Raw genomic sequence first — 13,481 nt, 5'->3', positions numbered from 1 at the left:
GAGAAGCTATTTCCTTTTGTTTAAGGGCAGAAAAGCACATGTCAAAACAAAAAAAGGCATAAACTAAACCAGACTTTCTTATTTTGGTGCAAGATTGTTTGAACACATACCCTTCCAGCCACTGCCTTGCCTAGTTGAAAGGAATGTCAACAAACTGTGTTTATAATACAAGGAAGAACATGAAAGTTCCCCTGAAATTTTATTTAGTAAACTAACAAGGAGATAAATGCTGGAAGCACATGATTCACCTTCAACAGCAACATGCATGAGAAGCAGCAGGTTCACATATAGTCCTGTATTTTCATATGTAAAAGCAACAAAAACAGAGTAAGAATGAAGTACCCTGTGCTGAGGAGCAGGTAGGTGGACATCAGGGAGAGCAATATGCTGAACAGTCTCTCAAACAGAAACGTGGGGCTCAGGAGCAGCAACACTGGGGAAGAAACTGCAACAATAAGAAGAGATCCATCAGTCACAACATGCAAAACACTTCATCCTCAGTAACAACGATAACTTTCCTCAAATCTTGACATTTTATGCACAGAAATACAATATAGATCACATATGACCCTCTAGTTTCACAAGTTTCTTCTGCTAAAGAAAATCCAATGCTTGGAATGCTTCACATTCGTCAAAAGTAATTTCAGTTCCCTTTCTAGGCCACAGCCTTTATAATTTCTCATGAACTGATGTTTAAGATGATGCAGAAGCACTACCCTTAAATCCAATCAAACTTGACTGTAACACTACTCTGAAAATCACTTACCACAGCCCTGAGGACCTCTGCTAGCTCAAAGACAACAGTGACAAAGCCACTGCTCCACTGGATTAGAATCATTGAAAGGCTTGGGTTGGAAGGTTAAGATCAGCTAAGTTCCAACCCCCCTGCCATGGCCAGGGACACTTCCCACTAGGATCTGGTTGCTCAGAGCCCCATCCAACCTGGTCTTCTATCCTTTGTATTAGGAAGTGGCCTACTGCCAAAGTGAGTAAAGAGGAAGAAAAACAGGAAAGATGGCCAATGCTTGAAAAAGGGAAAGGGAGAAGGAAAAGCATTGCTATGACTTGATCTTTAAACCTGATTTTCTTTAAAACATGAAAATTGCACGTTTATAAAAAAGTATACTGACAACATTCACGTGATTCTTCACTGCAGTATAGTAACTTCACATTACTGAATCATTAAAAGGTTGCATCAACAGCAAGTCAAAATTAATAATCACTCTAAGGAACACAAAACTATAAGACATGGAAAGTACTCGCTTGTGATTGTCATCATTGTCTACATTAGTATTTATAGCAAACATATCAATGAAAGAGAGGTGAAGAGATTCCTAAGTCCTGTGGGTCAGTATATTTTATTTCCTGGCTTTCAGCCTTGGCCACTGCTGCAATTACAGAGTAAATGACTTCAAGGGGCTCCAAGAAGGCCCAATTCAAGGAGGAACTCCAGAGACCTCACTGAAAGTCAGAACAGTTGGAAACAAACTCAGCATGGCAACTAGATCCTGTGAATGACACTGACTGTATCAGATGTGCATCACTGACTGCAATCATAGATGAGAACAGATGAGTGGCTAGTAGGTGATAATTAGTCTCTCTTCCATCTCTGATGTGTTATATCAGATAGTAATCAAAAAGATCTGTAGGCTTCTGGCTGACCTCCACAAACCTCTGTATATGACCTCTGTACACAGTTGTGACACCAAATTCTTCAAAATTTGGCAAGTTGCTATGATAAATTTCCACAGATTAAAATTTTAAAACATAATACACATTCATTTAGAAATATCTGCTAATATTAAGATGCACTTGGACACAGGCTAGGAACCCAGCCAATATTTGTCTGGTTCCTCAAATATCAGTTTTTCTCCAAAAATAAAAAAAAAATTAAATTTCATATTAATCTGGATAAATAGCTGAGAAGGGGGGCAAAAAAATTCCCTAGAAAACTTAAGAAGTGTTCTTGTTATTCTGACATAATAATAAAACAGTATTATTATGAACAGTGATACCTGAGTGTTTCTAATTCTATAAATACAGAGTTGCAAAATGAGAGTTGAGCAACAGTGCCATTCTTCCATAACTAAGCAAAAAGTCAAAAAGGAGTTGGACCACCTGTAATCCCACTAACCTTGGAAAAGCTACAGTAGAGTATTTGTGGTACTCACTGGCAACAAAGCAGGGGCTAGTTGTGGTTATGGTAATGACAAGGCATTCCTCTCCAAGAGTATTGAGGACATGTTGGATGCCTTAGTGTTTTACCTGCTTATTTCTGTGTTTAATTATGGAAAGCAATTTCAGCAAGTACACAGAGCTCCTATCTTGTATATCATATTCACTTAGAATGGTTACTTCCAGTCTGCAAGACTTTGCTAAAATATTCAATACTACTGTGGCAGTAAGGAGACATTTTGAGTACCTACAGTTTACTTCACTGTTAGCTTTATTTTTATCATCACCCACAACAAAGAGAATTCCTAATATACTTTTTCCTCATAACTCTAAATCTCTTTGACTGCCTGAATCATCTCTTAGATGAAAAATGTTTCTCTTTCATCCTTACACAGGAGAGAAATATAACCTTTACACTCAATTCTTGCTCCAGTAAGCCAAGCAGGACTTCATCGATTTCATTGACTTTCCAACTGCAAGAAACTCATCCACACAGAGATCCCCACTTAGCTTAGCAGGCTACAAAGAGTTAGGGGAGCATGATGGAAAGGAAAATGCTCCAAAGAAAAATACATTACTAAGAAAGCATTGCTCTCACACGCATTGATCACAAACACTGAACTTAATCTTGAATCCATTTGCTCAAACAGAAGGTGGATTGCTAAAACTGACAAGATCTGCTTAAGTTAAAACAATGCCACCAGTATAAGAATGTACAAGACAACCAGTAAGTAACATGGGCCACAGCTCTTTCATTAAGCTATGTTTAAATTCCTGATCTTGACTTGGAGCAGAAAGCTGCTATCAAACTTTACACGGAATATGTTTAGCTATAAAACAAATGCCACATTTCAGATCATTCAGGGATAAACAACGCTTAACAATTTCTAATGGAGCCCTAAAGAAATTATTTTAGGGCTGAAATACAAAAGGTATTGCTTCACTGCATTCCAGAACTGCAGCAGCAATCCCATTTGCTCTGTTTAATCACACTAAGTTTTTTGAATGGTGAAAAACTCATATGCTTGCAAATTGCTTTTTTCTTTAATAATTAGATACTAACAGATATCAAACATACTCTATTATCACTATCTCACAGTTATTTTGCAAGGCAGCTCTCAAAATCACTTCTATACCCCAAGGGTCACTGCCCTCTGCAGCAGCTTCAAGTTGACATTGAATTACAGCAACAACCTTTGGTCATTTCCCTGTGCTCAACTGGATTGATGGCAGAACATCTCATATCATCCATATCCAGCTCCAAGTGAAACAAAAAGGGAATTTATACCATTGTATCCCTAAAAGTGGTCTTCAAAATATTCAGAACACTCAAAATAAAATATAAAGCTATTTGTAAATCAAGGGTATTTGCATTTTATCACAAACTTACAAAGGAATAATATTGTAGAAGACTAACACATTTCTCAAAAAAAAAACCTCACTTAGGAAAGTAAACATACAGAAAAACTACCAGCAGTCAGATAAAGGAAATAAGATGCTAATGAAAAAGTGACATGATCCCCCACCCAACCCAGACTTGACAAACTGCCAGCATAAAAGTTTGAGAGGGAAGACTCTTACCTAGCATCATCCAGCTAATAATTTGATTCATTACAGGTAATCCCTGCTTGATGTTAAGACTGTTATGGGTACTGCCCACAACATATGTCGAAAGTGCAACGTTGAACATCTAGAAAGAAAAAAATTGGGTAATGAAACAAAATTACTGTATGGATCTCCACCATCCCATCCTAAATATGCAAATATGCTTCAGAGTGGCATAAACACCTCATCTGAATCACCATAAGAACAGAGTCAACAACAGTGTCAAAATTTATAACTTTTTATAACTTAAAATTACCAGCTTTTTAAAATTTTCATCTAAATTACTTTTCATTAGCAGTCTTATTATTAATTTGTTGTTTTAAAGACATACACACCTGGACCACTGATTTGACATGATATGCTCTTTGTCAAGAGTAACTATTTAAACACTCCTGCAAACTACAGAAAACACATGCCCCCAGTCCTTCAAGGGGCATTTGTCCTCAAAGAGCAGCCACAAAGAACAAGCAGAGCCTTTGGCTGTGCTGCAGAATCAGGAACAGGGAGAAGGGGAAGGCTCCTGTAAGAAGAGAAGCAATAGCAGAACAAATGGGAGGTGTTTTTTAAGAGATGGAAAGAAGTTGTTGGATTTTTTGCCCCCTAACTGAATTGACTGTCACACCTCAAGCAAAGCCCTCTGCCTTGCAGAAGCAGAAAAGCTGGAGAGGCTTTTTTCGTTGACTAATTCAAGAGACACCATTCAGTAATCAAGTACATGCAAAATACCTTTTGAAAATTACCCCATGAGTCAGTTATTTTTGAAAGGTGACAATTATCCAAGAAAAGGCTTGAGCCAAGTTTTCAATTACCGCTATTTATTCACAACTCTGCAGTTCCACTAAAAGGCAAATCAAGCATGCACAGTACTTTGCAAACATGTGCTTTAAAACTGCATTACAAAATGTAATTGCAGTTGTGGCTTTTTAGTGCACAGCAACTACACTGTTCACACCCATCTCTTTGTACCTTATGAACAGCTGCTATTTCCCTGCTAGACTGCAGTGATACCTACTGGGATCAGACCAGAGGATACATTTAGCATCAGCATTCTTTTTTGACAAGTTTCACAGGTGCTCAGTATCTGCTGCTTCTATTTAATTTCAGACCACAAGAACATGTACCTTGAATTTCTCTGTGACATCAATAAACGAGGTCAAAACATTAGGTAACCAAAAGCTCAGGAAATTGGACCTCCTAGACATCTGATGTTTATTTTGGACACTTTTGCTGTATTCAGGCCCTTTGATATATCTTACCAAGTTGTTTGTAGTATCATGAGCTCTGGTAATTCCTCTGATATCCCTTAGACAGTGGTGAAGTCACCTTGCATTGACTTGGTGTCACCCTCCATAATATATCCTGTGCCTTAGAAGACTTGTGACTTGGACATTCAAACTGCTCTTAGCTTCCACCAACACCTCTGGGACTGCAGAACCACGCAGAAGAAACTTGGAGATGCCAACAGAGGTCTCCAGCTAAGAATTTGTCTCCCTCCATTCTTCACAACCCTCTCTGATGCTCAGAGATAACTATTGACCATCTTATAAGCAGGTCTCAGATAGACATACTTGCAGGTCACAGCTACAACAAAGAAACCAAGGGTGACACCTGCAGTCCCAACACTGCCAGCAGCTCTGGCTGGGAGCTCTCCTAAGCATAGAACATCATAAGGACCCATAGGGAGAATGGCAGGATAACCAACATAACCAGCTGGGCACAAGGCTAGTTGAAAACACCCTTCCTGTTCCCTGGCTCCATCACAATGACATGGATTCCTACTGTTCACTTCTATTTTAGAACCACATGTAGATGGTGCACTTAGGAACATGGCTTAGTGGTGATCTTGGCAGTGTTAGATTAGTGGCTGGACTTGATCTTCCAGGTCTTTACCAACCAAAATTAGTCTATAATGCTAATCTAGAGGAGGAAACTAATAAACTGACCACCTTGGACACACATGAAGTCCAAGCATCCTGGGCATAATAACATTATCAGCCAATGAAAACAGCATGTTTTCAGCAGTGTGGCAGAAACCAGACATTACCTATGAAATGGATCGGAAAGAGAAACTGGGGCTCTCTCCAGCAAAAATTAAGTTACACAGCAAGCACTGCAGCAGCCTAACAGATACATTATGAATGACTCCTCATCATTACTGAAGCCTTAATGACCTCTCAGAGATCACAGAACCAAAGAATTGTTTAGGTTAGCTTAGGCTTAACTCATCAGCCACCCTAAACGTTAAGTAACAGTGTTATCAGAGGAAAGCACAACCTTTAATGACTGCCTACAGACACCACCCATAAGTGGGGGACTTGCAAAACCTACTTTTAAGAAATACCTTGTCAGATGCAGGGTAGGAAGCAGATTGAGTGTGCTTATCTATTTGAATGTCAGCAGCCTGATCACCATTTGTCACTGAAAAATAGGCATTTACCCTGACTAGGGGATTCCTCTCATCTTGAAAAGTAAATCAAAACTCAGGACTTGCAAATGAGCATGTTTGAAGAGTACTGCTTCCTGTTCCCACTGAAAAGTCCAACTCAAAGGAAAATACAAGAAGAGAATTAGGGAATTCCATTGTCTAGAAATACCAGTATTCTGACAAGTATTTTCCTTTTCTATCATTTCAAAGCAACTAAATAAAACCTAACCTCAAAACAAGATATTTATTTAGAAACACATAATGCATCTGTAATGTCCTTTTATCCCTCTATATCTGTAAAATCTCATCTCTCAATCCTTTCCTTACCCAAAACATGAATGGTGGATCCCACATCTTCCATTCCCAATTAAGGTACTGAAAGAAAACCCTAATAGAGTCTAGTAATTAGGTGTCACTATTGTAAAATACCTTCTGATTAAGGGGTAATTTGAGGAACTTTATGATCTTCTTAAAAGTTGGGAGGAAAATGAACATGTTACTTCTGGAAAAAGCAGGCAGAACATTTTCATGTAATTATCCCTCTGTGAGTGAATTTCCTGATTCTCTGTGTTTACTCCAGAATAATCTGGCATTGATTTTTTTACTACAGACCAATTTCTTCATCATCATAACATGCTGCAGCAGTTGTGTGGCAAGTTGAGGTTGGTCAAACACCTACTGGGCTGCTCCCCCACTTCCTCACCCAGTGTAAGCTTTTTTCAGGCAGTCCAGCAAGAAATCCATTGCTGAGTGTACACTGGAAATTTATGTTCTAAATGCTTAGGAAAGGAACTGACATCTCTTTTCCACATGTAGGCTGAAAAAATTAAGAGACATCACCATACATTCATGCTCAGGGAAAGCCATTTTAAGCATTCATTACTCTTTCCCTTCTTCCTTTCAATCAATTTGAGCTCCATACCTAAATGGCTGATATAATGAGTGCATTGCTTTGCTCAGCAAGAAATTCCAACAGACTAAATCATAACAGATAAAGCTGGTCCTGAAATGAAACAATTATCTTGTTATAGGTTGAGGAGGAAAAAAAAAAGAAAGAAAAGAGGACAGCAGACATGGCAAGGTATTATTAGAATCCTAAAGCTCTCTAGAACTTCATTAGCTCCAAGCATGAAAAAACCCTACCTATTTCACAAAGCCGTAATTCACCTGAAAGAAAACTTAACCAACAGAAAACCAGCTCAGTATCAATCTCACATTGTTCTACAGACAGAAACTGGAAGTTGTTCAGCCCCCTGCACCAGCAAGCTTGTCCTTTGTGTGCACAGGCAACTACTGCAAAGGCCACTGGAAGTGATATACACAGACTAAAGGCAGAACAAATTCTCAAACTCTCCAAGGAGACCATCAAAATCTATATATCAATCAATCAAATTATGGTTAGGGTAGGCTTTTGGGAACACAGCATGATGATGCCTAAATATGTGTACATGGCCCTCTTGGAATAGCCAAGGAGAAAACTCTTAGGAACAATCTTTTCTTCCTTGAAAATTGCAGTGTTGGTAGAAAAATGTTCTTAGAAAGTAAGTAAAAGTTTGCACATAAAAACCCTCTAACATTCAGAATTACTGAAAAGTAACAACTGACCTGATAAAAATATACTTTCAGATCTCCATTATCTCTGTACTTATTTTCACTTTTACAAAGAGATGCCAATGAGAAGGAAGATATCAAGAGGGTCAGCAAACCAGCTGCTATTCTGCAAAAAACAAACAAAAGAAGAATAAAACATCAGAAAATAATCAAAAAATTATTTTGCTGCTGTACCCTGTCTTGTTGCACTTGACATCCCATACCAGATTCAACCCCAGGAACACATTGGCTTTCCTAATCTATCCTGAATATTCAGTGACTCCAGGTTCCTCCTGGATCATCTAATCCTGCTTTCACCCCCATGTTTCCTTTATATGACTGAGCTGAGTCAGGAGCTCCCTGTTTTCACCATACAAGTTTTATTAATGTACTGAAAAGCCCTGACTTGACAGGTAGTAACACTGCCTGAGAACAGAAACACCTATTTGTCACTGGCTTTCTGATTTCTCCCTCTTGTATCTTCTCCCCCAGCATCAAGTTAGGTGCAACATCCTTAAGTGTCACATATACACATTCTTAATTGCTGCTTCAAACCATTCCAGCTTCAAAACTCCCTTGAAAAGTTTCAGACAAACACAGTGTTTTAAAGGTACAATGTTTCATCAGAAGAATAAATAGGCAGATGTACAGCCTGGGCAAGGTGAATATAAAGATGTATCAGAGAGGAAGATCTGTAGGTAATATAATTCCATTTTGATTTCTAAGCTGTGCACATATGTTTTAAAGAAGAGAAAAACCTCAGTTTGGATGAGCAGAAATACATACATGTGTATGTATATACAGCTGAGAGGCTGTAACACAGTCAAAGGAAATCTGTGCTGAGTGTTTGTAATGTGCCCAAGGATCAAGACTAAGAAGGGTTTTTAACAGATAGATTTAAAACACATTGGGAAATATTGAGGCAGAATGTAAATAATCTTGGAACTATCTGGGCTCATAATTCTACCTGCAATCACATATTACTGCTCAAGTCCCATATTTCACTGAGGATCAGGCACCTGGCTCTGTTGAGGCACAGTATCTTCTACAAGCCAGCAGGAGCCATTGCACCCTAGGGTAAATTCACTCTCTCTGCAGTAACTACAAAAAGAACACAAGCCTAACCCTTCAGGCCAACAACCTGGATTGCATCCAGGTATGAGAGAATGCTCCTATGACCAAAGAGTGGGGGACAACTAGAACAACAATGTAAATCAACAGCTGTAGAAAGTCAGACAAGCAATACCAGAAAAAGAGACTCGGGACAGAGAGATGGAAAAAGAAGAAACATAGGAAACACAGAGGAAGAAGGGTGCTCTGCCTTTCCTGTTTATTTCCCTGAATATCTCATTAGGAACACAGTGCTATTCAAAGACATATTATTAAAAATTGGATGGACAAATTCTGAAAGATTCCATCAAAAGTATATTGGTTTTGAGTAAATTCTTATTCACATATGATAGTGCTGCCTACCATATCTGCACCCCACTGAAGCTTCTCCTTTAATGACCTCCTTTATTTTCCTGTAAAATATGCAAATTTTTGTACTGTGAGAAGTGTTTCCCTTGACAAGAAGTTACAGAATAACACAAAGCCCAAATGGATGTGACAAAAGAATTAAAAGCTTATTCTCATTCTCATTAGTGAATAACTGAGGTCTCTATAATCATGGTATTTAAATTCTGAATTTCAACTCCTGTCTCAGCCAGCTTTCAATAATACAATTCCTCACATCTACCAAAAGACAGACTAAATTTTGAATCAAAGAGGGAATAAAAAATTTAAAGAACAAGATGCGATTCTTACACCAGGGGAATGTTTGGTTCTCTTCCTACAACAGGCATTAATGGAAATATTGCCAGGAGCACACACAGCAAAGTCCAGATCAATGCTTTTGTCTAGAAGAAGAAGAAAGTCATGTGGACAGACAATTGTCTAATCATAAAGAAAACTTCAGTGAGCTACTAACAGCTACTAGCATCTCCCATAAGCAAAGACCCAGCATCACCAAGGAGTAAAATAAGCTAAAAATGAAAAAAAACCAACCAAAACCACAAGGTCATTGGTATGTACTTCAATTTAATACAGAAAATAATTTCATTTATATAGCTGTTAAAATCCCAAAGACAGTGATAATTAAAGCTAAGTTTACACTCATAAGCATTTTCTCAAAGTGCGGCCTTCACACATATTGCAGGCACCAGAAATCTGACAAGTGACCTTATAGAAGGAAAGCATAAAATTCATATCCTCAGAAGGTTGCAGCAGTTAATTAATCAGCATTGAGAGAGAACACTCTGAGAATACAGTAACATTATCCAGTCTTTGCATCTAGGTGCCATTTTGATTCAGCCACCATAACCATCTAAGTACTTCTTGAAACTCTTTGCTAGGAGGAAAAAAAACCCTATCCCAGCTGTTTTATTTAACTAAAAACATTAAAGAGCTGTATCATTTAAATTTTTTCAAGCTCAAGCAAAATTCATATTCCTGAAAGGAAATTCCATGTTACAAAACACAGTTTGTGCATATCTGGCTTTAAGACAAGTTACTTGATTACACAACTAGAACATTGTAAATTAACAAATACAAGCCTTCATCTTGACAGTTTATGGAGAGCAAGACTTAGCAATTTGACTCTTTTCCTCTGTCCCAGAACCCTAACTTTTAGGTATCCCCTGAAATAAGAAATGTTGGAATCGATTATTAGAAGAAATATCTCAAATTAAATACTGTGCCACTTCACAAAAGTTTTTTCCAAGGAAAAACAATACAGAAAGCTACCTCTGAGGAACAGTGTGCCCCAGCTGATTGTAGCCAATAATGAGTTGACAACTGCCTATTATCTTCATTTTTTTTTCTAATAAATCATCATATTAGTTAAACAGTGACACCTTCACCAATTGTACCTGCCAACACCATAGTCACGGCAAGTTTGCTAAATTATGTGCATTTCATATGATTGGAGTCAAGCATTTTTTACTTATCAACAACAGAAAAACTACAGCTAACCCATAGCTACCCCAAAACTCTTAACCATTTTTATTTCTTATGCTGTATAACAGATCTATCCAACAGATCACATTAAATTCCCTTGCTTTGCTACATGCAGCTTATGACAGAGATAACAAAAAGAGCATAACTGAGTAAGAATCTAAAGCAGCATTCCAAAGCATTTCCAACATGCAATCCAGCAATTCACCAAAGCAATACAATACCTTAGCTTGAATCCACAGCTGTGTCATCACTGGCCAGCCAGCAAAGACAAGAAGGCCAACAGTAAGGGCAGAGCGGTAGAAAAAGCTGAAGACCTAGTTTAAAAAAAAAAAAAAAAAAAGCCAAGAGAGGACTGAAAATCAAACACATTAATTCCTCAGAGGTAGAATACAAGAAATGAGATACTCTGTTGATACATAAGGATAAAATACTTACTAGTATTTCAATTCCCAGTATACAAACCAAGAGGAATCCTATAGATCGACCAATATGAAGTGACAAAACATTTGTGGCAAGGTCTTGAATGACAGGAATTCTGTTCAAAATGATAGAACAAGATAAGATTTATTTAAAAAAAAAAGAAATATAACATCAAAATTTGCTTTTAAAGCATGGGGTCAGCACAAAAACAGTTAAAGGTATTCCTGATCCTGCCTAGACCCATGGTTGATGGCCTGTTGATCCTTCTGCCCAGTTTTACTTGATAGAAAATCTATAATAAAATGCTCCAGCTTTTCTCCTCACATATTTGGCACATCTTCTCCAGTGTTTGGACAAGCTTCAGATTATTCACTACCCAAATTGACTCTGAGTATATGAACATTTTTGGTTATGTTGTGCTTAATGTCTGTCATAACTGATGAAACATTCAGAAGCTTTAGAGAGAAAAACCTTGCTTGTTAGCTTTTCCTGTGCTTTATGAGACAGCTCATTATCTAACTGCAGTTGGTCTCATTTACTCTGAATAATACTGAGTTGGTATCTACAAATTACCAGTAGATCAGGAAAGTGAAAGGAATCAGAAGATAACAAGCATTTTTGGGCCTGGAATAAAAGGAGACCCAAACAAGACAAATATATTTCACTATGGAATCACATTCCTCAACATGACTAGCATGTGCTCTCCATCAGCAGCTGGTGTTCCACAGACCTGACACTTTGGAGGATCATTCTGCAAATCAAGTTAGCTGCTTACAGGTATTTGCAAAGATTTAGCACTTTTTTTGTAACAGTTGCAAGGGTATAAAAAAAATAAAGTTTTCATGGAAATAATTTAATTTATTTTTGCTAATAGAAAAAGATATCTTCTAGAATTTGCAGCTGTAGCAGTCAGTTTGGACACTACTCATTATGTCAACTGAAATATAAACCAGAGTCCTTTAGAATGTCACAGGAAACACTTAAGGAAGTCTAATAGAATTATACCTAACTTTCTCCAAAACTTACGGAAAAAATTAATTCTCTACAAAAAGAACATCCAGACTTGGTCTTATAAAGCAGTAGTAATAAATTGCATTCTTTACTTACTCTTTCACAACTGCATACCATACTGGCACTGGCAAGAGACAGTATATGTAATAAGTCCAAGGACATTTTTGAATCAACAGGAAAAAAGCTATTATCATTCCAGCAGAGGCAAAACCATAGAAGAGAATGGTAGATTTCTGAAAAACAAACATTTGGACAAACATTCTTGTAACAGTGATAAAATGCTTTAAACTACACTCTATTTTCCATTTGTTAGTTATATAGCAAAATAAATGCTATTTTAACACAGCCACACAAGCTGCCATGTGTCTCTACACAACTCTAGACAAAGCTGTCAGCCAGATTTAACAAAAACCCAACAAAACAGTAGGATTTGAAAACCTAGTTCTAAATATGTCTCTTCATAAAGTCCTGCAGTAGCACTCTGGAGGCCCAATACATGCAGTGTTATCTATGTTCAATGGATACTTGGAATCCATCTGAAGCCAGAGATGCTAAGGCATTTAGGAAAAAGAACTCTCAAATTTAGATTCTAGAAACAGACTTGGAATATAACCTATTGAGTTCAAGTTCATAGCCTTACAGGCAAAGCATTTAATGAGAATTCCATCAGCACATTTCCTTCTCCTGCCTGAGACATTTGTAAGAGAACTAATTAAATTAAAATATTAATACATTTCCTACCAACCCCTCCCCCCCAACTATTCAGGATCTAGGAACAGCTGCAAAAGGAGGCTTGTGATCAACCTTCAACAGAAGCTGTCTTCCTCAAAGATCCCACAGTTTCAAAATACAGAGAACTAGTGTTGCACAGCACTAAAAGGTAGCATAGCTACAACTTTTATTGTATTTCATCTTAATCCATTTTAAAATTTTCCTTCTCTCTTTGATGTTTCTCCTTAAGAGTGGTCTCAGTCTGAGAATGTGTTTCTTTGAGGACATAATGTTCTGATTTTATATCTTTTTCTTTTTTTTGTTTTAAAGCCCAAAGCAGTACCTGTAGGTTCTCAGACAGGTCAGTCCTCAACCATTAGATAGCAGAAATCTCAGTTTGGTGCAAAGAAAAGCATTAAATAGTCACTCTGTATCTGCCTTTTATCTGCTTGTTGAACTATTTTTCCTTATTCAGGGATATTCAGATATCAGAAGAATTACAGGTAAGGGAAGATTATGTACAAGTTTTAAACAATTTTATCTGTAT

The 13,481-nt window shown here is 37.5% G+C and overlaps 1 protein-coding gene across 4 annotated transcripts in view; it reads right to left on the bottom strand.

The window, feature by feature from the left end:
• The window catches only part of PIGN (phosphatidylinositol glycan anchor biosynthesis class N), a 95,734-nt gene that overhangs the window by 22,019 nt on the left and 60,234 nt on the right, over positions 1-13,481 (bottom strand). For all 4 annotated transcript variants that reach the window (XM_079301637.1, XM_079301638.1, XM_079301639.1 and 1 more), the window contains 7 exons: positions 12,320-12,456; positions 11,228-11,327; positions 11,014-11,106; positions 9,602-9,693; positions 7,811-7,922; positions 3,757-3,865; positions 343-445 (listed from right to left, as the gene is read on the bottom strand). In XM_079301637.1, the coding sequence (XP_079157763.1) occupies positions 343-445; positions 3,757-3,865; positions 7,811-7,922; positions 9,602-9,693; positions 11,014-11,106; positions 11,228-11,327; positions 12,320-12,456 (746 nt within the window). The remainder of the gene's footprint in view (positions 1-342; positions 446-3,756; positions 3,866-7,810; positions 7,923-9,601; positions 9,694-11,013; positions 11,107-11,227; positions 11,328-12,319; positions 12,457-13,481) is intronic.

This window comes from Erithacus rubecula (genome assembly GCF_903797595.1).
Source record: "Erithacus rubecula genome assembly, chromosome: 3".
Taxonomy (NCBI): domain Eukaryota; kingdom Metazoa; phylum Chordata; class Aves; order Passeriformes; family Muscicapidae; genus Erithacus; species Erithacus rubecula.
This window is presented reverse-complemented; position numbering and strand designations above follow the sequence as displayed.